The 26,296-nt window shown below is 31.2% G+C and overlaps 3 protein-coding genes across 7 annotated transcripts; all 3 read left to right on the top strand.

Moving 5' to 3' along the window:
* The first annotated feature begins 725 nt into the window (after positions 1–725).
* On the top strand, positions 726–7,794 carry LOC105672916 (E3 ubiquitin-protein ligase SIAH1-like). Of its 2 annotated transcripts, XM_067354551.1 has the most exons (6): positions 726–1,919; positions 2,048–2,509; positions 2,914–3,267; positions 3,350–3,589; positions 3,662–3,854; positions 3,925–7,794. In XM_067354551.1, exons 3-6 carry the CDS (start codon positions 3,039–3,041, stop codon positions 4,100–4,102), a joined length of 840 nt encoding a protein of 279 aa, XP_067210652.1. In that variant the 5' UTR covers positions 726–1,919; positions 2,048–2,509; positions 2,914–3,038; the 3' UTR covers positions 4,103–7,794. The 2 variants fall into 2 exon arrangements, with proteins under 2 accessions (XP_067210652.1, XP_067210653.1); XM_067354552.1 differs by lacking the exon at positions 2,048–2,509 and having other exon boundaries at positions 726–1,583.
* Positions 7,795–10,812: 3,018 nt separating this feature from the next.
* On the top strand, positions 10,813–18,900 carry LOC136999780 (UDP-glycosyltransferase UGT5-like). Of its 3 annotated transcripts, none has more exons than XM_067354538.1 (6): positions 10,814–11,044; positions 11,123–11,577; positions 13,686–14,111; positions 14,783–15,014; positions 16,625–16,850; positions 17,120–18,900. In XM_067354538.1, the coding sequence occupies exons 2-6, from the start codon at positions 11,170–11,172 to the stop codon at positions 17,397–17,399; spliced, it is 1,572 nt and encodes a 523-aa protein (XP_067210639.1). In that variant the 5' UTR covers positions 10,814–11,044; positions 11,123–11,169; the 3' UTR covers positions 17,400–18,900. The 3 variants fall into 3 exon arrangements, with proteins under 3 accessions (XP_067210638.1, XP_067210639.1, XP_067210640.1); XM_067354539.1 differs by lacking the exon at positions 10,814–11,044 and having other exon boundaries at positions 11,189–11,328; positions 11,459–11,577; XM_067354537.1 differs by having other exon boundaries at positions 10,813–11,577.
* LOC105673934 (E3 ubiquitin-protein ligase SIAH1-like) lies at positions 17,474–25,203 on the top strand. 2 transcript variants are annotated; one of them, XM_012370335.2, is made up of 6 exons: positions 19,279–19,323; positions 19,451–19,912; positions 20,317–20,670; positions 20,753–20,992; positions 21,065–21,257; positions 21,328–25,203. In XM_012370335.2, exons 3-6 carry the CDS (start codon positions 20,442–20,444, stop codon positions 21,503–21,505), a joined length of 840 nt encoding a protein of 279 aa, XP_012225758.2. In that variant the 5' UTR covers positions 19,279–19,323; positions 19,451–19,912; positions 20,317–20,441; the 3' UTR covers positions 21,506–25,203. The 2 variants fall into 2 exon arrangements, with proteins under 2 accessions (XP_067210654.1, XP_012225758.2); XM_067354553.1 differs by lacking the exons at positions 19,279–19,323; positions 19,451–19,912 and adding an exon at positions 17,474–18,985.
* The last annotated feature ends 1,093 nt before the right edge of the window (positions 25,204–26,296 follow it).

The raw sequence follows: 26,296 nt of genomic DNA, 5'->3' as shown, positions 1-26,296 counted from the left end.
TTTTCTAGATATCAAAGCTGTTTGTATTATTTTCTCTATTTCAATTTGAAATATAGCTATATATTTATTTACTCTATCAGAAAAAAGCACATTGCAGGAATTCTCTGAATTCGGAAGTGAATGCGAAACATTCTGAAAGAGACCTGAAACCAAAATTTTAATGTCATATTGTTGATATCTAAGAGAACAATGAATATTTTTTCATTAATATCAGTAATTTGGTTTGTATTCTCTCCTTAATTCAAAATTATATTTTTATATTTATATATACATATATTACTATAAGGGTGATTCAAAATAACATAATGTCCTTGAAATGTCATATTTTTAAGCGATTTTTAAAATGATTTTTCTTTTAGCAAAATTTTCTCCTAAGCTTAATTTTTTAGTTATAATGGTGAAAAATTCGCCATTCATATACGAGTCCGGTACAACGGGCAGGGGCGGTGCAAACGCATCAGACTAACGCGTAACACTTGATCTGATGATACATGCATGATTGATCTGCCTGCCTGCTGTACCGGACTTGTGAAAGCGAATTATTTTTTTATTATAATTCAAAAACCAAGCTTTGGACCAAATTTTGCAAAAGGAAAAATTTTCTTAGAAGTCGCTCAAGAACATTTCAAGGACATCAGGTTGTTTTGAATCACTTTCAATATTTTTCAAGTTTACAATTTTATTTGATAGGTACAACAAATATTTAGCGTACAATAAACTTTTTGTATAAATCTAATATGCATTTGCATCCAATTTGCTACTAGACATTTAATAACAAGTAGCGTATCAAGAAGTAGATCACAGCAAATATTAATTATTTTGTTTTTCGATAGATAGCGCTCTATTCACGGTGTGTCTCGATGCTCTCACAGCAGTTTGGATATCCCTGGACACCCCGCTAGTTATACGGGTGGTCGTGACCAGTGACTCGGTAGCGTTGTATGCAGTTGTGTCAATTGGCTACAGCTGCAAGTCGTCGAGCGATTTCTCGCTTTGTTTTGCACCGAAAGACCCGAGCTGAAAACGAGATCGACGGAGAAAGCGCGTGAGCAGGAACGAGAGCCGTGTTCCGAGTGCGTGCGCTATACTATGCCTCACCCAAAATCGGCACGTCGAGTGCCGTTGCGATCGGTCACGCTGCTTCGACGACCGTGGGGATTCGTGATGTAGCCCCTCCTCCTTCCCCGCCGATCTGTGGAAAACACTCTCCCGTGGGCAATCATTGCAACACCCCGGTCACATCGATGCGTCGTCACGCTACGTCGACGAGCTCTCGTGCAACAACATTCACGGATCTTGACCGCCGCGTCGAGTCACCCGCGACTACACGTTCATCGTCATCGTCACTATCGTCGTCGTCGTCGTCGTCGTTGTCGAAATCGTCGTCGTCGAAATCATCATCATCAGTGTCATTGCTATTGCCATCGTTTCCCACAAGAAGTGCCTTCTCCCAACTGTTTGATGGATTCCCGATAGTACGGGAGACAACAACCGTGTACATGCACGTCTCATCTGCCTCGGCGGCGACCGCGACGATCTTGCCGATATACACCTTTGTCTAATCCTGTCCTCGGTGCGCCTCGGTAAGTGCCTCCAAAGTGCCTTAAACGGAATAGACATCCACGCGGAGGAATGAGAGGAGAAAGCGGCAAAAGTCTCGATAGGAAAGGATATATGTTTGTTGAGTTCTTTGATTTTTTGATGCCGCATACGCGTGAACGTTTCGTGTTGTGTGCCTCTGTGACAGAGAAAAAAAACAATTCACGTAAGATTTTTTCTGATCATATATAGTATCAGGGATTGAAGTTCTATCGGTTTTGAATGACTGTGCCGATTAATTAGTCCTTAATTAAAATGTAGTTAACGTTCTTAGTTTGAAGTTTTCGTATCAGATAAGAAAATAAACCTAATTATCTCAGGTAAGATAAAAATAAGCTATCCTAATGTTCGCTTATCTCTAATTTTCGTTTATCAAATTTTGTAAGGAAAAAAATGTGCTAATGTGCAATTAAAAAACAAAGTTAATTATTACCAAAATTTCTTTCAGAGTTTATAAATTATTATGTAAAAATGGAATATATTTTCTACCGTTAATGCATTAACGGCGGTTAAGACATTGTCGGATATATATTTGTCGTAACAGAGCACAGAGTACTATATAGTGCAGCAGGGTACCGGCTGCGATTGTTGGCGCGTGTGGCTTTTCGCCGGAGTGATAACGGATTCGGAATCGCCCACGGGATCGTATCGTAATGAATTGGTAGATTTCCACGATGCGTCGAGTAAATAACGCGTGTTACAATCGAGCGATTTCGTGTTGCATAATGGTCGAGAAGTATCGTCGCTATAGCGATCGCTTGGGAATTATGTATATGTATTGTTGTGTGCATACAGTATTAAATGTATGTAATTAAAACGTGACGAGTCGCCGAATATTTAGGTTATTCTGAAGCTTATGTGATATTTATTGAATGAGGAAGATTAATTATCGCTGAAGCTGCATAATGTGGTAATTGAAAATTTTAATTTGAAGTAATAACAATAGTAATGGAAAATAGTGAAGAACATTTAAGACATATTTAGATTATGATAAAGTTTATGAAAATATCTTTCTCGAAATTGCATGAATTGTAATTAAAATTTTAATAATAATCGAAATGTCATCACGCGGATGATAGTTTATACATTTTTATTGTATCACTTACTTTACTATAATTATTGGATACATATTTTGGTATGAATTTTATTAATAATATCAATTACTTAATTGATGACACTCAACTGGTTAATAAAAAAATTTATTGAACATAATAGAATTAATCTTTAAGTACATGCTGAGTCAGGTTAATTTGATCTAGACACTTTTTTGTGTAATACAATGCAATGTTATTCATAAATATTGTGATTTTGCAGAAATGAATCAGCTGATTATGATAAAAATGTATCATAATCGTTGAGATCACAGTGCAAGAAGAGAAAAGAGACTATTATCGGAGTAGTCAAAGTATCAATCTTTGGTACATAACTTGAAAGACAAAATGTCCCAACTAAGCATCAGTACCGGCAAACGGGGAAGAGGCGTTGCGAGTACCTCTGCGTCAACTGTATCCGCATTGAGCAGCTCCACGGACTTGGCGAGCCTCTTTGAGTGCCCAGTTTGTTTTGATTATGTGCTTCCACCAATCTTGCAATGTCAAAGTGGACATCTTGTTTGCACAAATTGTCGACCAAAACTTTCCTGCTGCCCTACGTGCAGGGGCCCACTGGGTATGCAATGTTAAATTTGTTTTCTTACGATTATTGAAATTATTAAGATGAGATGTACTTAATAAATAATTTGACAAGACAGGTAACATCCGTAATTTGGCTATGGAAAAAGTGGCAAGCAACGTCATGTTTCCCTGCAAGTATTCCACCAGTGGCTGTACAGTTTCACTGGTGCATACCGAGAAAGCAGACCACGAGGATACATGCGAGTTCCGTCCATACAGTTGTCCTTGCCCAGGTGCATCCTGTAAGTGGCAAGGATCGCTGGAACAAGTGATGCCTCATCTTATTATGAGTCATAAGAGCATTACGACCTTACAAGGTACTGACTTTTTGTCAATTTATTGTATCTTTGCTATAACTTTTTATACATATGCCTCTTGTGTCCTTACAGGAGAAGACATTGTTTTTTTGGCAACTGATATTAATCTCCCGGGAGCTGTGGATTGGGTAATGATGCAATCTTGTTTCGGTCACCACTTTATGTTAGTACTCGAGAAACAAGAGAAATATGACGGACATCAACAGTTTTTTGCGATTGTACAATTGATCGGTTCCAGGAAGCAAGCAGAGAATTTTGCTTACAGGTAATTGGGCATAATTACAAATTATGGGTATTTATTTGGAAGATTTTAATTAAACTATTCCGTTTAATAGACTAGAACTGAATGGTCATAGAAGACGTCTCACGTGGGAAGCGATGCCGCGTTCTATTCACGAGGGTGTATCGTCTGCAATTTTAAATTCTGACTGCCTTGTATTTGACACCTCCATTGCGCAGTTATTCGCTGACAATGGAAACCTAGGTATTAATGTTACGATTTCTATGGCCTGAGGAAAGCCAGAAAAGGCAATGTAAAGAAAAGAAAAGTGGAAACATAACTGCGCAAACATATCGAGCAGTCTTTTCGATCATGGATGCGATAAAAGTATCTTATGAGACTGCTTGCTATGCACAAATATTACAATTTTTTTATGTTACCAGATAAATATTAGCAATACAGAGAGGTTAAGAAATGTTGTTCGGAGTATGTTGATGATATGCTGCATTCAAATGCCCAGTACAGGACCGCCGTTGAGAAGCTTTAAAGTATACTCGTCTATGACTCTTATGAAAGCAATAAACATCTCAGCTATATCCATGCCGTGACTTTAAAGCTTCGACACTAAGCACAATATCGAATTCCGAAAATAAGTACCTGATATCCACGCTATTGTCCACATTACTCTTGCACATTTCATATAAAATTTTCATTTACAGCTATCTCTAAAGAGAGATTCAATACATAATTGAATTCTACTGACATCGTTTTTGTCTGTATTTTAACGCTTTTCGGGACTCAATATGGCGAATGTAAATATTTTGCCAGACGTAGTATTTCACAAATTTACTTTGAATCTCGTCATGTAATTATTGTGTTTCATTTATTGGTCATATATATTTTTATATTACTATTTATTTTTGTTTGTAAAATTTACTCTGTTTGGCTTTGTAAGACTGTCTCATTCTTTCATTTCTATTTCACATTCTATTTTATCTAAAAATCGAGTGTGTCAGAGTCGGATTTACCAATAGACACTATGCGCACAAATTTATGACACTATGCGCAATCTATCAAATTTTCACAAAATTGTTAGGTTAGGTTAGATTGAGTTGTTTTTAATATAATGTTAACTCTTTTATATTCTAAATTTTAACTTCCAAATTTTATTATATTCTAAATTCTGATTTCTGTTACATCACATATAAGTCAACTATTTAAAATTTACTTATTTATTTTTATTTAATTTTGTTCTGTTATGCTATATTATCTATTACATTACTTAATAACTATTTGATATATATGGAGATTATTTTGTAAGTAAATATAATACTATGTATAAATAATTTTTTAATGGCACTCTTATGTGCCTGTACACAGCATACTGTTAAATCCGACCCTGCTGCATCTACGTAACGTGCAAGTCCAGCAGCTGGACTCCAGCTTTCTTCATTCGTAATTAACAAGCGCAGTATATTGTTCGACTATTCGGCGATATGATTACACATACGATTTCATGCTTTTCGCAATTCTTACACATAAATAGCAGTGAAAGGCAGATCAATTTTTCATGATCTAGTCTGAATGTCGAAGCAAGATGCTAATATTTTTACAACAATTATATTATGGTGAAGAGCAATGTTCAATTGCGGCAAAGTTCCTGTAAGCGAGATGAAAAACAAGTCAAAAGTGCTGAATTAAATTATAAAAGAAATGTTTTATACAGCTTAGGTTTTAAGTTGTATCGCAAAACTGCAGATATTATTTACATTATATTTGTCTTTAATAAAACCCATTTTAACAATATGGGTGAGGAGAAAAAAGACATTGCTTTGACCATATCAAATATTTGTTAAATTAATAATCTTGATGTTTTTTTACGTAAAATACATTTTATGTGAATATTACGAATGCTATCATTGATAGCAATTGTTCTCGGAGCAGTAGAATTTTCCCATACTATTATAAACATTTTTTAAAGAAATTTTTGTGCTTTTTGAGATACATGCGATTCATTCTTTACATTGTTATGTTACATAACATCTGTAAGTTTTGGGGAGTAATGAGATATCTAAACTAAAGAAAAACAGAGCATTGAGCCGAATTGCGTAACAAAAGTAAAAAAAGCGTTAACGAGAAATTAACGAAAGCAATTAAGAAGTTACAAGAAAGATTATTTTATTAAAAGCAACAATTTAGACTGAAATGTTGCGATATGTGAGTAGAATAAGTCTAATTGAGTAATTTATATTTTTTATAGATTGAGAACATAAGCTTTATTTTCGTTAAGTGATTCATATGATAGTTAAAACGACTAAACGACTCAAAGGCTGCTATAATATTGGATTAATATTGCCATCGAACACTGAAATTTTTAGTTGGTTTAATGCTCTGTAAAGCAATTGTGCAAGAAAAGAAGTTAAGGAGAGTACGTAGATGAAGGCACTGTTATTGTAAATAAAATGCGAAAACTTATGTGATATAATGAGTTATGAATAATATAAATCACAACATGATACGTATTCACGATGTTGAAAAAAAACTCGAGGGAACCAAGTGCACGGTGTACATACACCGTTATATGATTAGCATTATGAAACTTGTACGATTATATTTACGCGTCCATTAGACAGATATTTAATTTTAATAGACTCAAATAAGAAATAAGCGTTCACGCGAGCGTTTTTGGCGGTTACCGAAAAATAAAGGAGAGAAAAAGAAGTCGAATTTCTAATTTTGATGTTGGTTGTTATTCTGTACCAAGATTGTAGTAATTTCTTCCCTACTTTTAGCGTAAAAACATAATTTGACACAGTTGAAACTACAAGAACCAGTGTATCCATTGTATAAGATCCTTGTATAATAAGAATAAATACAGGGATACTGCATAAAGTATTATACGATGAGAAAGAATTACACATGCTTCATAACATGCTGTAGTTTTTTTCTCTAATATAAACTCAGCACTGGACAGTGATCTAATTTATGCTCGAAAGAAACACATTACATTGTTAAGTATTGTGTATATATAAGATTAACAATAGTGTAATCCTTATTCTTTAACTAAGTAGTAATTTATTCTCTAGCATTCGCGAAGGCTCCATTGCTATTTTATTAAACATGATCATAGAGAAAACGTTTTTTGATTTCTTTTGTATAAATATATTTATTATTAATTCATTTGTATCACAATAATAACGATGTTTTCAGAATAAACCACATTAGTTTTATTTAAATTTGAATATAAATTGATATATTCATGTGAATTTGAGTAAAGAAGAACTTAAAGTAGACTAGCGAGAGGAATATAAGATGTTGGAAGGCTTTGGAAATTAATTATTGCGCGACATTGATTAAATGATAATAATTCTGATATATTTTTCGAAATTTGCATGTTAGAATTATATTATAGTATAGCTAACTTTGCTTAAAATTAAAAAATTTTAAAATTATATTTAAAATTAAAATATTTTAAACTTATGACATTAATATTTTGTTAATGAAAAGATTTTATATTTAAAGAATTTTTATGAAATAGAGAGAAAAGAAGGTGACATTCTACCCCACGCATTTTGTACATGCTTTGAGCTATTTATTAATAAATAATTATGAGATTTGATTGCGATTGCGATATAAGAAACGTAATTGTACCAAGCATACTTGGCAAAAGCGTGACATATCCCGAATAAATCGTGAATTCAAGTGATTGAGAATGTAGCAAATTTCCCTTGTTTGACAATTTATGACAGTTATAAAATCGTGTAGATGAATAACACAATACAATCAACAAAGAAATAATGGATCTTTGTATTCTACACGATATCACGACGAAAAGTCAGAGGTGCTCATATATTCGCAGAATAGTATAATTGTCAACAGAATGGCTTTATTTAAATATAATGTATATACGTATATATGCATATTTATAGAATCTACAGAATGTTCGAGCGATGTATAAAAAACATAAATAAATTTTTTTTATAAATCCTTTTTTGTTATATGCAATATTGCTTTTATCCCATTCTACATGTAATGCAAAGCACATTATCTTATAATAAAATACAAATAAAAGCCAAGTCAATTATAATGCTGTGATTAACAGTTACTAAAAAATTATCTAAAATGTAAAAGACGCCAAATAAATGAGCCTTAAAAAACTGTATATTAAAATGTTCTTACTTAAAAGATAATGTATATTTCACATATAAAAAATAAATTAACACATTTTATAATAACAGCTTTTTTATTTTGCAATTTTGTTGTAACATATAATTTGTTCAGATTTTTAAGCTGAAGGTAAAAATACTCAACCAACTATCGAACTTTTTATAAATATACTTTCAGTAGATCTATATATCTAATATATATGAAAAAAAAAGAATTTTGCTATCGTAGTAGTTGCTATTGCATATTAAATGTAACAAAACTGCTACTATAACTAATTTTGCAAATTATTCAGTATATCAAAATCTATTTTGCTTAAAATAGATGAATTTTGCTGAGTACCTACATTTGTTCGTAAAGACACATTAATTTGTTACTACAACAAAATAATTTATTTCCAACAAATGTATTTTAAATGCAGCAAAGTTATCGCTGCCAATACAAATTTTGATGGCAAAATACAAATAAATTTGTTATAATAGCGATATAATTTGCACATTTAACAAAATAATTTGCAATAAATAAAATTAGAGAGCATCCGTAACAAATCTTTTTCTATCCATATAATAACTAACATGTTTTTTTATAATAGCATAAAATTTGCTAGCAAATTTTTTTTCCATGTATCTTACCTGATGTGTAGTGGTTAAAAATTCATATTATCTACTGCTTGCGTTTACTCAATGACGTTATAGATATTTGCATTTTAAATACTTTTTTGCACATCGTTTCTATTCGCACTTCGTTTCTATTAAAGAATTTATTAAAATAATTATATATCTAACTCTTTTTACGTTCTAAAATACATTTTACAAATCCGTGCAATAGCAATCTTTTTAAAATGTAAAAAATATATACTGATTGTGAGTAAATTTTACATAAAACGTTTTTCGAAACAATAATTTTAAAGATATACAAAAAAATTTTTTAGGTATAGTAGCAATAATAAAAACGCGCATGTCTTATGCATTACATATCCTTGAGAATATTATACATATATTTGAATAAATTGCTTTAAAAAATTTTTAATTTAATATATGTAAGTATAACATATCATATGTGTACACATATGTGTACAAAGAATAATCAAGACAATTCACACTTAATATTTTTGGACGCAAAATTGAAAGTGATACTACCTTTATTCTTCAAAGGTCTTTTTTTAATATATGAATTGTCAAAATATACGATTTTGACATAGAATATCTTAAGAAGAAAACTCGACATTAGACATTTGAAACGTGACCTCTGATAAAGTAAGAAAGGCGATTAAGAATCAAGCGTGGTTGTAGGACACCGATCAAATACCTAGATATTTAATTTCAATAAATTGCACGTGTTCTGTGCCTCAATAACTGAGTTTTTAATTGCCTTTCTTAATTAATTTGCTCACGGCTTATATGTTTAAAATTAATATTTTATGTCTCCTTGCTGTGCAGGGAAGATTTTCTTCCACTTTCTTCTGTCATATCTTTATAAAATTTATAACTTACATCTACTTAATTAGTTCTTTATTTTTCAAAATTTTTATGCTAATATTTTATTATCTAACTTTTAACATATATGAATTTTAAATATGTAACATATTTTTGTTTCGAAAAACTTTATGGAAATATTAAACTTACGTAAATCTATATATATATATATATAATGCCTTAGAATATATTAATATAAGAGCCTTCATTCACACACAACAGATTGATTGGCATATAAGAAGCGATAATATCTATGATATTATCATGACCAGACTATTCTTTACCGATCAATTTTTGAACATAGACATACATGTCGTGAGAAACAGTGCTATGAGACTGGATAAGTTGTCTAAGGAAGATAAATGTGACCTTCAACGCGATATGGATAGACAGAATATATTTTTTATTTTCATATATTAACATAAAGCGATACTTAGAAAAAAAAACATATCTGTATATATACAATGTAGATGCGCGTGCAATTTATTATGCGCATATCATATTTTCTTATTTTTCTTGATATTATTTTACATCACAGTATCTATTGTATAAGTATGACTGTTAATTTGAGCATATTTTTAGCACTCTATACTTTTTAACAAGAGAACACGATTCTGTACATAATCTTTTTATTCATTAATTATCTGATTTTATCAGAAAGAATTATGGAATTATGCAATAAGAGTATTATATAAGTCAACAGGTCTAATGATAAATACATTCGTTTTTTATCGCGATTGTTAAGATTTGACTATCATCATTAAAACATGTTTCTTTTCATCTTTGAAAAAGTGACTAATGATATAATAATGGTTAATTATTTTCTTGTAAAACAAACGAGTTCAATTATGCCTCTTAGCACTCAAATAAATAGTAATAAATTATTCTTCTATAAAACAAATGAGATGCTAAACGTTCCACATCAAGGTGATTTTGATTTTTGTGTTACGATTTTTAACAAATTTTTTTTTTGAAACAATGTCAAGCAACATGGAAGTGCTGACTAAGCAGACATTTATAATTCTCCTTTTTTGTTACAATTATCGAAAAGTCAGGTAAAAAAAATGAAAAGATTATCCAGTAGATTACTTATTAACCGAATTGATTATTTTTTAGCTGTGAATTCTTGGTTTTGCCTACGAATATTATAAATAAGTATAAATTAATCCTAAGTTTATAAAAAACCCGTAGAGAAAGAATCCATCATCAATATTTCTCCTCATCATGATGAATCATCACAAAACAAATGACAATTATATCTATCCTTGACAAATTTTCTAAGACTACTGATTGTCCAGAATTGTCATATTTTATGGCAATAGCATACGGAGCATGCATTTCGTACAAATTCAAGCAGATTGACAGTATCACTCGTCATACATATTTACATTCAGTCAGTAGTTAGTGCAGTGCATCCCCACTATTTTGCAAGCAAAAATATGATACATCGTATCTAAGATAGTCTCATAACGTGTTCGACAACGTATCGTAACTGATGTATTCTTGGCATCATCGTGTACTTCAGTTTCAGTGCTTGCTATTTGATTTTTACATTCTGTAAAAGGCAATGCTATCTATCCAATCTAACATCTAAAGGTTTGAAAATAAACAGTGAATAATATAATAAAATTCAAATAACTTTGAATTGAGAAGTTTGTCCCGTTTATTTCTTAGGGGCATCAAATCGAAATTATACAACAGTATAAAACAGTATTAAAAAAATGCGGATACTACTATTGATATTTCCTTGGCTATTGTGCTCATCGATTTGCCATGGATATCGTTTCCTCGCATTATTCCCTCTTAACAGCTACAGTCATTTCCTGATGTTTGAACAGCTGATAAAGGGTCTGATCAAAAAGGGTCATCAAATCGATGTGGTTAGTAATTTCCCATTGAAAAAGCCTTATCCAAACTATACCGATATCGTGTCGTTTACACCACCTGTAACGCTAACGAACAGTCTGACATACGAATTTCTGACAAAAACATTGTTTGGGATAAGTCCAGTATTTATTCTTGCGGGAATGACTGGTAATGATCTTTGCAAATATTTGGCGCTTCCGAAAATACAAGAGCTAGTGCGCAACCCACCGAAAGATCCACCATATGACGCAGTATTGATGGAGGTATGTAAATGAAAAAATAAATTATTAAATCAATGGGTAGAAAAATATATCTCAATATTATAAAAATTGCATATTTATAGAACAAAATTTTTCCGTTTACAAGTGCAAAACAAGAAATATTCTTAATACAAAAGTTTTAAATTGATATATCTGTTTAAAAAAGAGCGCGCAATTGCGCTCTTTTACAATTTACAATTCTTTTATACAAATAATTAGTTACTTTTATGTAATTTATTATCTTCTATAAAAATGACAAAAAGCATTAATTTAGCTGCTAAAAGGTTTGATCAGAAAGGGGTTATCAAGTCAACGTGATTAATAATTTCCCATTGAAAAAAAATTATCCTTACTCTATCGATATGGTGATATCAATTTAATGATAGCTAATCAAATCTTGATAATCGTGTTATCCTGTTGCAATTGTGTCGAGTTTGCAACAATTTTATTATTTTTGTTATTTTATTTCGTGATCTTTTTCGAGACTTAAACGGTTAATTAGGTTAACTAGATTAAACGATTAATAAAGTCTAGAACTGCAGCAGAGTGTGTAATTTTATTCCAATAGCTATAAGTGCAATGATAGATGTTTCAATCTTATTTTTTTATTTTGTTTAATGCAAGCTAGAAAAAGTTTTCTAATGACTAATTTCTAATAAAAGATTTCTAATAATATTTTCTAATATCTGATTAAATTTAATGAAATACAGTGAAACACAGTAAAAAAAATTACAATAAAAATTATTAGATAACATATATATGTAAATTACTGTATGATGTAATGTCATCATAAATCATCAACATAATTTAATGTGTATTAAAATTTTCAAATCAATAAAGCGAAAACAACTGATAGTTAAAACCTCCAACAAAAATATCATTGAATCAGAATTTTTTGCAAGATACGACGGAGAACATGATATAATTTTAACATAAGAATTTAAAATATTGTATAAAAAATAAGATACAGAATAATTTCTTATTGAAAATGGCACAAACAATATTTATTTAACAAATACAAGTATATACATGTTCAGGAAAACAGTATTTATTTATATTATCTAACAAACATTTACAAATATATTCAAGAGATTTCAGAGTTGTAATTTCAGAGTTGTAATTTTTAAACTTTCTGCGAAAAAAAATTTCCACAATTTCGACTTACTTTTTAACAATAAATTACCTAATATGTACCGCGTTTTTCGCCGCATCCTGTATAAAGTAATTAAAAGTTCTCGATAAAATAATATTTCAAATATTATAAATCAATATTTCAAATTATTTGTTTAAGAATATGCTTGCTCGTTTATATTTTTAAACAATTTATTTTGCTTTATTGATAAGATTATTGATAAGATTATGATTTATAATGATAACGTAAACTGCATATATTCTTTGTTTTATAATGGTGAAATAGTTTAGGATACTCATGATATGAGTGTGGAAAAGACATGTTACAATGTAATATATTAAAAATTTGATACGTGAATATGTAAAATGAGTTTGATTTGTTCAACATAGTTATTTTGTCATGAAGATACAGCAATGAGCAGAACATGTTTGTATACTATTAAAAAATTTTGAACGATTGAGCAGTTCAAATAACTTGGATCTCGACATCTAATGTTAAATTTTAAACTATAAATATGTCAGCAATTTAAACTATTCCGATATACATTCAGCATATACAACATCTAACATATACTTATTTATACTTATTACAATATCACTTAAATTTTAATTTTTATTAGATCTATTAAAATAATCCTACTTCCAATTGTTAATTTAACAGGTATTAGGACAAAGTATAAATTAGGTATTGATTGAAAATTGATACAAAAAGCTTATTTACTGCTTTTTTATTAAGTTCTGTTTTAAATCATGTTAATATGTAGAATTGTAAAGTTTCTTTAAAAAAAGAAATTTTAAAGTTTTTTATTTCTTGTAAATGGAAAAATGTACTGAATGGGCCAATAATTGACTGTTTTAATTAGTAAACATTATTTTGGAATTATAATAAATATGAAACTTAACAATTATCAACTTTAAAAATTTTTTCAAGACAGTCTAACAGTAAGGTGTAAAATGCTCATGTGATCATACTCTATTAGGTTCATGGTGCTCAATGTTTCGCCGTCATTCCCCATTTATTAAATATTCCTGTGATCGGGGTCAGTTCAACGATGCTATTATATCCATGGCTGCACAAAATAATCGCTCAACCTCACAACGTAGCTTTCGTTCCGAACAATTGTATAACCGAGCTTACCGGCTCCATGAATTTTTGGGAACGTTTATATAACACCGTGAACACGGCTTATAACAATCTGCTCTTCAATTATCTCACAAGCAGGCAGGACGAAATTCTTAAAGAGCACTTTGGACCGAACATACCGAGTGTGCGGGAGCTAGAAAGGAAAGTAGCATTGATCCTCGTCAACTCTCACATCGCTGTAAATATAATCCAGCCAACGACACCTGCTGTGGTAGACGTAGGAGGGTTGCATGTCGTGGACAACGACATAACATTACCACCTGTACGTTTTTTGAAATTATTTTCGCCTTTTGATATGCTTACGAATTACGATCATTATGATCATACATACATGATAGTCGTCAGTTTGATCTCTTGTAATGCTAATAACTCTATTCTGCGAAAAATAATTCGACTGAAATGAGTCAGCAGCATACGTTCTGCATGTTTTACGTACGTAAATTATCTTGTGTTCTATGACTTGCACATCTTCATGAATTACATCAGAAATTAATACTGGTATCAACACTGGCATATTATTAGTGTTGCAAACATAAAAAAAAGTAGAGTTAACAAATCTTTGGTATCCGGTTGGAATAATCTATAACCCAATTTTGCAGTATAAAATTTTATCACTTCCTCTTACCTCACTTGAGTTTTTAAAACTGCTTTAGAAATTATAGCTTATTTTATAAACATGAATTTTACCTAATGCTATGTTGCCTCATCATAAAGATAACTTTACTCTTATTTTATGACATTGCAAGAATAAGTTTAATGATAAGATTTCTTTTATACATAAAAATATAAAACGGATTATTTATGGACGCCTCATGCAAGTAATATTAATTCTACTGTTTTATTATCTATGGAAAACAGAGCATAAAGTAAAAACATGTGTAAATGTATATAACATAATATAATACTTGCTTTGTGCCAATGTTTTATCTGCAGGCTTTGGAGAAGTGGATGAACGAAAGTAGAGACGGCTTTATTTACTTAACTTTTGGCTCGATGGTGATGATTGAAACATTTCCACTCAAGTTTCTGGATATACTTTACTCCTCTTTAAGTAAAATAGCACCTGTACGGGTTTTGATGAAAGTTCCACGTCCAGATAAATTACCACCCGGATTGCCTAAAAATATTTACACGTCTCCTTGGATGCCGCAGATTAAAGTGTTAAGTACGTTATTATTTCTATCTACTTATAAAGAGACGTAAACTTTTTTTTTTAACGCATTAGTAGAAATTAAAAAGGTAAATATTATATATTTACCTTTAAACCTTATAAACCCCTATATACTAGGTGTTGGAATTAATTCGTAGCGTTTTTTTGCAAAATTTCGTGGTTTATTATGCAAGTATCATTACAGTGGCGTCATTCAAAGTATTGTCCATCGTTATCCACTACTTTTTGCCATCTTTCTGGCAAAGCACGGATACCACGTCGGAAAAATTCTTCGTCTTTAGATTCGATGAATGAATCGATCCAATTTTTAGTCATTTCGTAGTTGTCAAAGTGCTGCTCTGATAAGCCATGCGCCATGGATCGGAACAAATGAAAATCAGATGGAGCAATATCCGGGGAATATGGCGGGTGAGGCAAAACTTCCCATTTTAGCGTTTCCAAATAAGTTTTCACGACTTTCGAAACATGAGGTCTCGCATTGTCATGGAGCAAAATTACTTTGTCATGTCGATCTTTATATTGCGGCCGCTTTTCCTGTAATGCTCGATTTAAACGCATCAATTGTCGTCTGTAGAGGTCCCCAGTGATGGTTTCACCCGGTTGGAGCAACTCATAATAGATAACGCCCAGCTGATCCCACCATATGCACAACATGATTTTCTTCCCATGAATATTCTGCTTGGGAGATGATATCGATGCATGACCGGGAAAGCCCCACGATTTTCTGCGTTTGGGATTGTCGTAGAGTACCCACTTTTCGTCGCCAGTGACTATTCGATGCAAAAATCCTTTCCTTACCTGCCGTTGAAGCAGCAGCTCACAGGTGACTAAACGCCGTTCGACGTCCCTTGGCTTTAACTCATGTGGGACCCACGTTCCTTGTTTTTGTACCATTCCTATGGCTTTAAGGCGTTTACTGACCGTCGAAAAGTCGACTCCAAGCGATGAGGATAACTCCAGAAGTGTTTGGCCCGGGTCTTCATCGAGCAACGTCACCAAATCTTCATCTTCGAACTTTTTCGGCTGACCGGGACGTTCCTTGTCTTCCAAGTCAAAATTTCCATTTTTGAACCGCGCAAACCACTTTCTGCAAGTTTGCTCAGCCAGGGCATGTTCACCGTAAACATCCACTAAAATGCGATGACTTTCCGCGGCACTTTTCTTCATATTGAAATAATGAAGTAACACTCCCCGCAAAAACGATTTTTCAGGTACGAACTTCGACATGTTTGACACTGCACGACAAATGCTATGGACACAATAACGAAACGTCATATACTGGTAAAGATGCGCTATACCAGTAGCTTCCTAGGGAATATTTACTTTTGTATGTGTGACTATAAATAGTTGGCTAATGCCATCTTTTGTAAAACGCTACGAATTAATTCCAACACCTAGTATATTTACCTATATATATTTACCTATAAACCCCTATATATATTTACCTATATATATTTACCTATAAACTTTATAAACTTTATAAACCCCTATAAACTTTATATAAATATTTTTCTTAATATTTTCTTATTGTGAAGTTTGTCATATATAAATTTTAAATATGTAAATTGTTTTTTCTTTACACTAATACAAGTTTAATGTCGTAGAACATCCTAATATAAAAGGCTTCATCACTCATAGCGGATTAATGAGCATGCAAGAAGCATTAGTATGCGGTGTGCCCATGATCGGTATACCACTTTTTGGTGATCAGTTTATAAATATTGATATGTTCGTTGGAAAAAACATTGCCATAAAACTGGACTTGCATACGATGACCGAAAAAGACATGGATGAGGCTTTAAATGCGATCCTTTGGAATCCTATATATATGTAGGTGGACAGAATTTTATTTTCATATATTAATATAAGGCGATATCTGAAAAAGAGCATGTCTATACATGTGATGTAAATGCGTGATTTATTATGTGCATTCCGTAATTTGTTATTTTTATTTCATATTATTTTACATCGTGATACGTATTGCATGTTTAATTGTTAATATTTGTGCATATTCTTATCATTCTGTCATTTTTAATAATATAACTCGATCTTTAAATTTGTTAGTTCTATTGTAATTGTAATTTTTTTGTGTGTTTCAGTGAAACTGCTCGAAATCTGTCTCGAAAGTTTCTTGATCGACCGATGAGCGCTATTGATACCGCTAATTATTGGATCGAATACATCGTTAAATACGGCAGTGATGCTTTGCGATCACCGGCGATGGATTTGTACTGGTGGCAAATATATCTCATAGATATCGCCGTATTTCTTCTACTTTGCGCAATAACTGTTATTATCGTTATAAGATACTTCGTGCGTCTTTTATTGCAAATGATAAACGACAATCGTAATAGTTCACAAACAAAGAAAACAAATTAATTAGACTAATTCAAAACAGATATATTTTGCTTTGTATTAATTGCATTTTGCAAAGATTTATTTAAGAAAAAGCAAAGAGTTTTATGTTTTTATCAATATACGGTACCACCCCGAACACTTATGCTAGTTCAGATCTGAAGAAAATAATCAAGAAAAGAAAAACTCTATAAAACATGTCAACAACTCAGTAATCGAAACTGAATTAAACGAAAAGGAAACAAAAAACGAGCAGTAATACCATTAATAAAAGTCAAACTAAAACTAAACGATAAATTAGAGATATTCGGAATTTATGATTCAGGCTCGAATGTCTCTTTGATTAATTCCAAAATATTGAAATTAAAAGAAGGGAAAAACCATTCCAACAATGCAGATTTAATAACAATTAATGGTGTTAAGAAAACAAGTGGTTTGACAACTTTAAAAATTGAAATCTATGAAATAGAAAAAGAAGTCGATGTATATATCATTGACAAGGAAAATTTCAAATATGATTTTCTAATTGGGTTAGACATGATTCGAGATTTTAAATTGATTCAAAATGAAAATCTAAGAATAACTCAGAAAAATAGCCCAAATCAACAAAATAAAATTAAAGTAGAAGAAATTTCTACAAATTTATACAATAATAATAACGAAAAAAAAAAATCTCTAATAAATTTTAATGAACAAGTAAAAGAAGAAGATTTCGAAATAAAAATAAATCACCTGACGCTTAAACAAAAAAGTGATATAAATGAAATGATCGAAAGGTATAAAAAGCAGTATTTGCAAAAGACAAATATGATGTCGGTTCAGTGAAAAAATATGAAGCACGAATAAACCTATTGATTGACAAATACTGCAGTAAAAGGCCTTACAGATGCACTGAACAAGATAAAAAAAAATTGAAGGGCAAATATGAAAACTATTGGAAAAAAAACTTATAGAAGAATCTTATAGTCCATTTGCGGCACCAGTAACATTAGCTTTCAAGAAAGAGAAAAACAAAAAATGCAGACTATGCATAGATTTCAGAGACTTGAATAAAATAGTAATATCTCAAGCCCAACCTTTTCCACGAATTGAAGACCTGGTAATAAAGATAAGAAATTGCGAATTCTTTACAACATTGGATATAAACTCCGCGTTTTGGTCAATTCCCCTACGGATTGAAGATAGAAACAAGACTGGATTTGTAACTCAAAATGGACATTTTTAATGGACCTGTCTACCCTACGGACTAAAAACATCACCGGCGATCTTCCAAAGAATACTTGGTAATATACTACGAAAATACAACCTCACGGATTTCGCCGTAAACTACATAGATGATATTTTACTATTCTCAAAATCCTTTTCGAAACACATAGACCATTTAACACAACTATTGGAAGCAATAAAGAAGGAAGGATTCAGGTTAAAATTTACTAAATGCACATTTGCCTCAGACTCAGTAAAATACCTTGGCCATATTATACAAAATAACTCAGTTAAACCAATAAAAGATAATTTAGGTGTACATGCACGTCTCATCTGCCTCGGCGGCGACCGCGACGATCTTGCCGATATACACCTTTGTCTAATCCTGTCCTCGGTGCGCCTCGGTAAGTGCCTCCAAAGTGCCTTAAACGGAATAGACATCCACGCGGAGGAATAAGAGGAGAAATCGGCAAAATTCTTGATAGTAAAGGATATATGTTTGTTGAGTTCTTTGATTTTTTGATGCCGCATATACGCGTGAACGTTTCGTGTTGTGTGCCTCTGTGACAGAGAAAAAAAACAATTCACGTAAGATTTTTTCTGATCATATATAGTATCAGGGATTGAAGTTCTATCGGTTTTGAATGACTGTGCCGATTAATTAGTCCTTAATTAAAATGTAGTTAACGTTCTTAATTTGAAGTTTTCGTATCAGATAAGAAAATAAACCTAATTATCTCAGGTAAGATAAAAATAAGCTATCCTAATGTTCGCTTATCTCTAATTTTCGTTTATCAAATTTTGTAAGGAAAAAATGTGCTAATGTGCAATTAAAAAACAAAGTTAATTATTATCAAAATTTCTTTCAGAGTTTATAAATTATTATGTAAAAATGGAATATATTTTCTACCGTTAATGCATTAACGGCGGTTAAGACATTGTCGGATATATATTTGTCGTAACAGAGCACAGAGTACTATATAGTGCAGCAGGGTACCGGCTGCGATTGTTGGCGCGTGTGGCTTTTCGCCGGAGTGATAACGGATTCGGAATCGCCCACGGGATCGTATCGTAATGAATTGGTAGATTTCCACGATGCGTCGAGTAAATAACGCGTGTTACAATCGAGCGATTTCGTGTTGCATAATGGTCGAGAAGTATCGTCGCTATAGCGATCGCTTGGGAATTATGTATATGTATTGTTGTGTGCATACAGTATTAAATGTATGTAATTAAAACGTGACGAGTCGCCGAATATTTAGGTTATTCTGAAGCTTATGTAATATTTATTGAATGAGGTAGATTAATTATCGCTGAAGCTGCATAATGTGGTAATTGAAAATTTTAATTTAAAGTAATAACAATAGTAATGGAAAATAGTGAAGAACATTTAAGACATATTTAGATTATGATAAAGTTTATGAAAATATCTTTCTCGAAATTGCATGAATTGTAATTAAAATTTTAATAATAATCGAAATGTCATCACGCGGATGATAGTTTATACATTTTTATTGTATCACTTACTTTACTATAATTATTGGATACATATTTTGGTATGAATTTTATTAATAATATCAATTACTTAATTGATGACACTCAACTGGTTAATAAAAAAATTTATTGAACATAATAGAATTAATCTTTAAGTACATGCTGAGTCAGGTTAATTTGATCTAGACACTTTTTTGTGTAATACAATGCAATGTTATTCATAAATATTGTGATTTTGCAGAAATGAATCAGCTGATTATGATAAAAATGTATCATAATCGTTGAGATCACAGTGCAAGAAGAGAAAAGAGACTATTATCGGAGTAGTCAAAATATCAATCTTTGGTACATAACTTGAAAGACAAAATGTCCCAACTAAGCATCAGTACCGGCAAACGGGGAAGAGGCGTTGCAAGTACCACTGCATCAACTGTATCCGCATTGAGCAGCTCCACGGACTTGGCGAGCTTCTTTGAGTGCCCAGTTTGTTTTGATTATGTGCTTCCACCAATCTTGCAATGTCAAAGTGGACATCTTGTTTGCACAAATTGTCGACCAAAACTTTCCTGCTGCCCTACGTGCAGGGGCCCACTGGGTATGCAATGTTAAATTTGTTTTCTTACGATTATTGAAATTATTAAGATAAAATGTACTTAATAAATAATTTGACAAGACAGGTAACATCCGTAATTTGGCTATGGAAAAAGTGGCAAGCAACGTCATGTTTCCCTGCAAGTATTCCACCAGTGGCTGTACAGTTTCATTGGTGCATACCGAGAAAGCAGACCACGAGGATACATGCGAGTTCCGTTCATACAGTTGTCCTTGCCCAGGTGCATCCTGTAAGTGGCAAGGATCGCTGGAACAAGTGATGCCTCATCTTATTATGAGTCATAAGAGCATTACGACCTTACAAGGTACTGACTTTTTTTCAATTTATTGTATCTTTGCTATAACTTTTTATACATATGCCTCTTGTGTCCTTACAGGAGAAGACATTGTTTTTTTGGCAACTGATATTAATCTCCCGGGAGCTGTGGATTGGGTAATGATGCAATCTTGTTTCGGTCACCACTTTATGTTAGTACTCGAGAAACAAGAGAAATATGACGGACATCAACAGTTTTTTGCGATTGTACAATTGATCGGTTCCAGGAAGCAAGCAGAGAATTTTGCTTACAGGTAATTGGGCATAATTACAATTTATGGGTATTTATTTGAAAGATTTTAATTAAACTATTCCGTTTAATAGACTAGAACTGAATGGTCATAGAAGACGTCTCACGTGGCAAGCGATGCCGCGTTCTATTCACGAGGGTGTATCGTCTGCAATTTTAAATTCTGACTGCCTTGTATTTGACACCTCCATTGCGCAGTTATTCGCTGACAATGGAAACCTAGGTATTAATGTTACGATTTCTATGGCCTGAGGAAAGCCAGAAAAGGCAATGTAAAGAAAAGAAAAGTGGAAACATAACTGCGCAAACATATCGAGCAGTCTTTTCGATCATGAATGCGATAAAAGTATCTTATGAGACTGCCCGCTATGCACAAATATTACAATTTTTTTTATGTTACCAGATAAATATTAGCAATACAGAGAGGTTAAGAAATGTTGTTCGGAGTATGTTGATGATATGCTGCATTCAAATGCCCAGTACAGGACCGCCGTTGAGAAGCTTTAAAGTATACTCGTCTATGACTCTTATGAAAGCAATAAACATCTCAGCTATATCCATGCCGTGACTTTAAAGCTTCGACACTAAGCACAATATCGAATTCCGAAAATAAGTACCTGATATCCACGCTATTGTCCACATTACTCTTGCACATTTCATATAAAATTTTCATTTACAGCTATCTCTAAAGAGAGATTCAATACATAATTGAATTCTACTGACATCGTTTTTGTCTGTATTTTAACGCTTTTCGGGACTCAATATGGCAAATGTAAATATTTTGCCAGACGTAGTATTTCACAAATTTACTTTGAATCTCGTCATGTAATTATTGTGTTTCATTTATTGGTCATATATATTTTTATATTACTATTTATTTTTGTTTGTAAAATTTACTCTGTTTGGCTTTGTAAGACTGTCTCATTCTTTCATTTCTATTTCACATTCTATTTTATCTAAAAATCAAGTGTGCCAGAGTCGGATTTACCAATAGACACTATGCGCACAAATTTATGACACTATGCGCAATCTATCAAATTTTCACAAAATTGTTAAATTAGGTTAGATTGAGTTGTTTTTAATATAATGTTAACTCTTTTATATTCTAAATTTTAACTTCAAAATTTTATTATATTCTAAATTCTGATTTCTGTTACATCATATATAAGTCAACTATTTAAAATTTACTTATTTATTTTTATTTAATTTTGTTCTGTTATGCTATATTATCTATTACATTACTTAATAACTATTTGATATATATGGAGATTATTTTGTAAGTAAATATAGTACTATGTATAAATAATTTTTTAATGGCACTCTTATGTGCCTGTACACAGCATACTGTTAAATCCGACCCTGCTGCATCTACGTAACGTGCAAGTCCAGCAGCTGGACTCCAGCTTTCTTCGTTCGTAATTAACAAGCGCAGTATATTGTTCGACTATTCGGCGATATGATTATACATACGATTTCATGCTTTTCGCAATTCTTACACATAAATAGCAGTGAAAAACAGATCAATTTTTCATGATCTAGTCTGAATGTCGAAGCAAGATGCTAATATTTTTACAACAATTATATTATGGTGAAGAGCAATGTTCAATTGCGGTAAAGTTCCTTAGCGGTAAGCGAGATGAAAAACAAGTCAAAAATGCTGAATTAAATTATAAAAGAAATGTTTTATACAGCTTAGGTTTTAAGTTGTATCACAAAGCTGCAGATATTATTTACATTATATTTATCTTTAATAAAACCCATTTTAACAATATGGGTGAGGAGAAAAAAGACATTGCTTTGACCATATCAAATATTTGTTAAATTAATAATTATAATGTTTTTTTACGTAAAATACATTTTATGTGAATATTACGAATGCTATCATTGATAGCAATTGTTCTCGGAGCAGTAGAATTTTCCCATACTATTATAAACATTTTTTAAAGAAATTTTTGTGCATTTTGAGATACATGCGATTCATTCTTTACATTGTTATTTTACATAACATCTGTAAGTTTTGGGGAGTAATGTGATATCTAAACTAAAGAAAAACAGAGCATTGAGCCGAATTGCGTAACAAAAGTAAAAAAAGCGTTAACGAGAAATTAACGAAAGCAATTAAGAAGTTACAAGAAAGATTATTTTATTAAAAGCAACAATTTAGACTGAAATGTTGCGATATGTGAGTAGAATAAGTCTAATTGAGTAATTTATATTTTTTATAGATTGAGAACATAAGCTTTATTTTCGTTAAGTGATTCATATGATAGTTAAAACCACTAAACGACTCAAAGGCTGATATTATATTGGATTAATATTGCCATCGAATACTGAAATTTTTAGTTGGTTTAATGCTCTGTAAAGCAATTGTGCAAGAAAAGAAGTTAAGGAGAGTACGTAGATGAAGGCACTGTTATTGTAAATAAAATGCGAAAACTTATGTGATATAATGAGTTATGAATAATATAAATCACAACATGATACGTATTCATGATGTTGAAAAAAAACTCGAGGGAACCAAGTGCACGGTGTACATACACCGTTATATGATTAGCATTACGAAACTTGTACGATTATATTTACGCGTCCATTAGACAGATATTTAATTTTAATAGACTCAAATAAGAAATAAGCGTTCACGCGAGCGTTTTTGGCGGTTACCGAAAAATAAAGGAGAGAAAAAGAAGTCGAATTTCTAATTTTGATGTTGGTTGTTATTCTGTACCAAGATTGTAGTAATTTCTTCCCTACTTTTAGCGTAAAAACATAATTTGACACAGTTGAAACTACAAGAATCAGTGTATCCATTGTATAAGATCCTTGTATAATAAGAATAAATACAGGGATACTGCATAAAGTATTATACGATGAGAAAGAATTACACATGCTTCATAACATGCTGTAGTTTTTTTCTCTAATATAAACTCAGCACTGGACAGTGATCTAATTTATGCTCGAAAGAAACACATTACATTGTTAAGTATTGTGTATATATAAGATTAACAATAGTGTAATCCTTATTCTTTAACTAAGTAGTAATTTATTCTCTAGCATTCGCGAGGGCTCCATTGCTATTTTATTAAACATGATCATAGAGAAAATGTTTTTTGATTTCTTTTGTATAAATATATTTATTATTAATTCATTTGCATCACAATAATAACGATGTTCTCAGAATAAACCACATTAGTTTTATTTAAATTTGAATATAAATTGATATATTCATGTGAATTTGAGTAAAGAAGAACTTAAAGTAGACTAGCGAGAGGAATATAAGATGTTGGAAGGCTTTGGAAATTAATTATTGCGCGACATTGATTAAATGATAATAATTCTGATATATTTTTCGAAATTTGCATGTTAGAATTATATTATAGTATAGCTAACTTTGCTTAAAATTAAAAAATTTTAAAATTATATTTAAAATTAAAATATTTTAAACTTATGACATTAATATTTTGTTAATGAAAAGATTTTATATTTAAAGAATTTTTATGAAATAGAGAGAAAAGAAGGTGACATTCTACCCCACGCATTTTGTACATGCTTTGAGCTATTTATTAATAAATAATTATGAGATTTGATTGCGATTGCGATATAAGAAACGTAATTGTACCAAGCATACTTGGCAAAAGCGTGACATATCCCGAATAAATCGTGAATTCAAGTGATTGAGAATGTAGCAAATTTCCCTTGTTTGACAATTTATGACAGTTATAAAATCGTGTAGATGAATAACACAATACAATCAACAAAGAAATAATGGATCTTTGTATTCTACACGATATCACGACGAAAAGTCAGAGGTGCTCATATATTCGCAGAATAGTATAATTGTCAACAGAATGGCTTTATTTAAATATAATGTATATACGTATATATGCATATTTATAGAATCTACAGAATGTTCGAGCGATGTATAAAAAACATAAATAAATTTTTTTTATAAATCCTTTTTTGTTATATGCAATATTGCTTTTATCCCATTCTACATGTAATGCAAAGCACATTATCTTATAATAAAATACAAATAAAAGCCAAGTCAATTATAATGCTGTGATTAACAGTTACTAAAAAATTATCTAAAATGTAAAAGACGCCAAATAAATGAGCCTTAAAAAACTGTATATTAAAATGTTCTTACTTAAAAGATAATGTATATTTCACATATAAAAAATAAATTAACACATTTTATAATAACAGCTTTTTTATTTTGCAATTTTGTTGTAACATATAATTTGTTCAGATTTTTAAGCTGAAGGTAAAAATACTCAACCAACTATCGAACTTTTTATAAATATACTTTCAGTAGATCTATATATCTAATATATATGAAAAAAAAAGAATTTTGCTATCGTAGTAGTTGCTATTGCATATTAAATGTAACAAAACTGCTACTATAACTAATTTTGCAAATTATTCAGTATATCAAAATCTATTTTGCTTAAAATAGATGAATTTTGCTGAGTACCTACATTTGTTCGTAAAGACACATTAATTTGTTACTACAACAAAATAATTTATTTCCAACAAATGTATTTTAAATGCAGCAAAGTTATCGCTGCCAATACAAATTTTGATGGCAAAATACAAATAAATTTGTTATAATAGCGATATAATTTGCACATTTAACAAAATAATTTGCAATAAATAAAATTAGAGAGCATCCGTAACAAATCTTTTTCTATCCATATAATAACTAACATGTTTTTTTATAATAGCATAAAATTTGCTAGCAAATTTTTTTTCCATGTATCTTACCTGATGTGTAGTGGTTAAAAATTCATATTATCTACTGCTTGCGTTTACTCAATGACGTTATAGATATTTGCATTTTAAATACTTTTTTGCACATCGTTTCTATTCGCACTTCGTTTCTATTAAAGAATTTATTAAAATAATTATATATCTAACTCTTTTTACGTTCTAAAATACATTTTACAAATCCGTGCAATAGCAATCTTTTTAAAATGTAAAAAATATATACTGATTGTGAGTAAATTTTACATAAAACGTTTTTCGAAACAATAATTTTAAAGATAT

Source organism: Linepithema humile, chromosome 4 (assembly GCF_040581485.1).
Source record: "Linepithema humile isolate Giens D197 chromosome 4, Lhum_UNIL_v1.0, whole genome shotgun sequence".
NCBI classification, from domain to species: Eukaryota; Metazoa; Arthropoda; class Insecta; order Hymenoptera; family Formicidae; genus Linepithema; species Linepithema humile.
Note: the sequence above shows the minus strand (reverse complement) of the source record. Positions and strands in the feature narration are given on the sequence as shown.

Coding starts and splice junctions, on each gene's coding strand:
- LOC105673934 (XM_067354553.1), top strand. CDS start 20,442: ATGTCCCAACTAAGCATCAGTACCGGCAAACGGGGAAGAGGCGTTGCA. Junction 20,671..20,752: donor TACGTGCAGGGGCCCACTGG/GTATGCAATGTT, acceptor TTGACAAGACAG/GTAACATCCGTAATTTGGCT. Junction 21,258..21,327: donor GCAGAGAATTTTGCTTACAG/GTAATTGGGCAT, acceptor TCCGTTTAATAG/ACTAGAACTGAATGGTCATA.
- LOC136999780 (XM_067354537.1), top strand. CDS start 11,170: ATGCGGATACTACTATTGATATTTCCTTGGCTATTGTGCTCATCGATT. Junction 11,578..13,685: donor ATGACGCAGTATTGATGGAG/GTATGTAAATGA, acceptor ATACTCTATTAG/GTTCATGGTGCTCAATGTTT. Junction 14,112..14,782: donor ACGACATAACATTACCACCT/GTACGTTTTTTG, acceptor TTTTATCTGCAG/GCTTTGGAGAAGTGGATGAA.
- LOC105672916 (XM_067354552.1), top strand. CDS start 3,039: ATGTCCCAACTAAGCATCAGTACCGGCAAACGGGGAAGAGGCGTTGCG. Junction 3,590..3,661: donor GAGCATTACGACCTTACAAG/GTACTGACTTTT, acceptor GTGTCCTTACAG/GAGAAGACATTGTTTTTTTG. Junction 3,855..3,924: donor GCAGAGAATTTTGCTTACAG/GTAATTGGGCAT, acceptor TCCGTTTAATAG/ACTAGAACTGAATGGTCATA.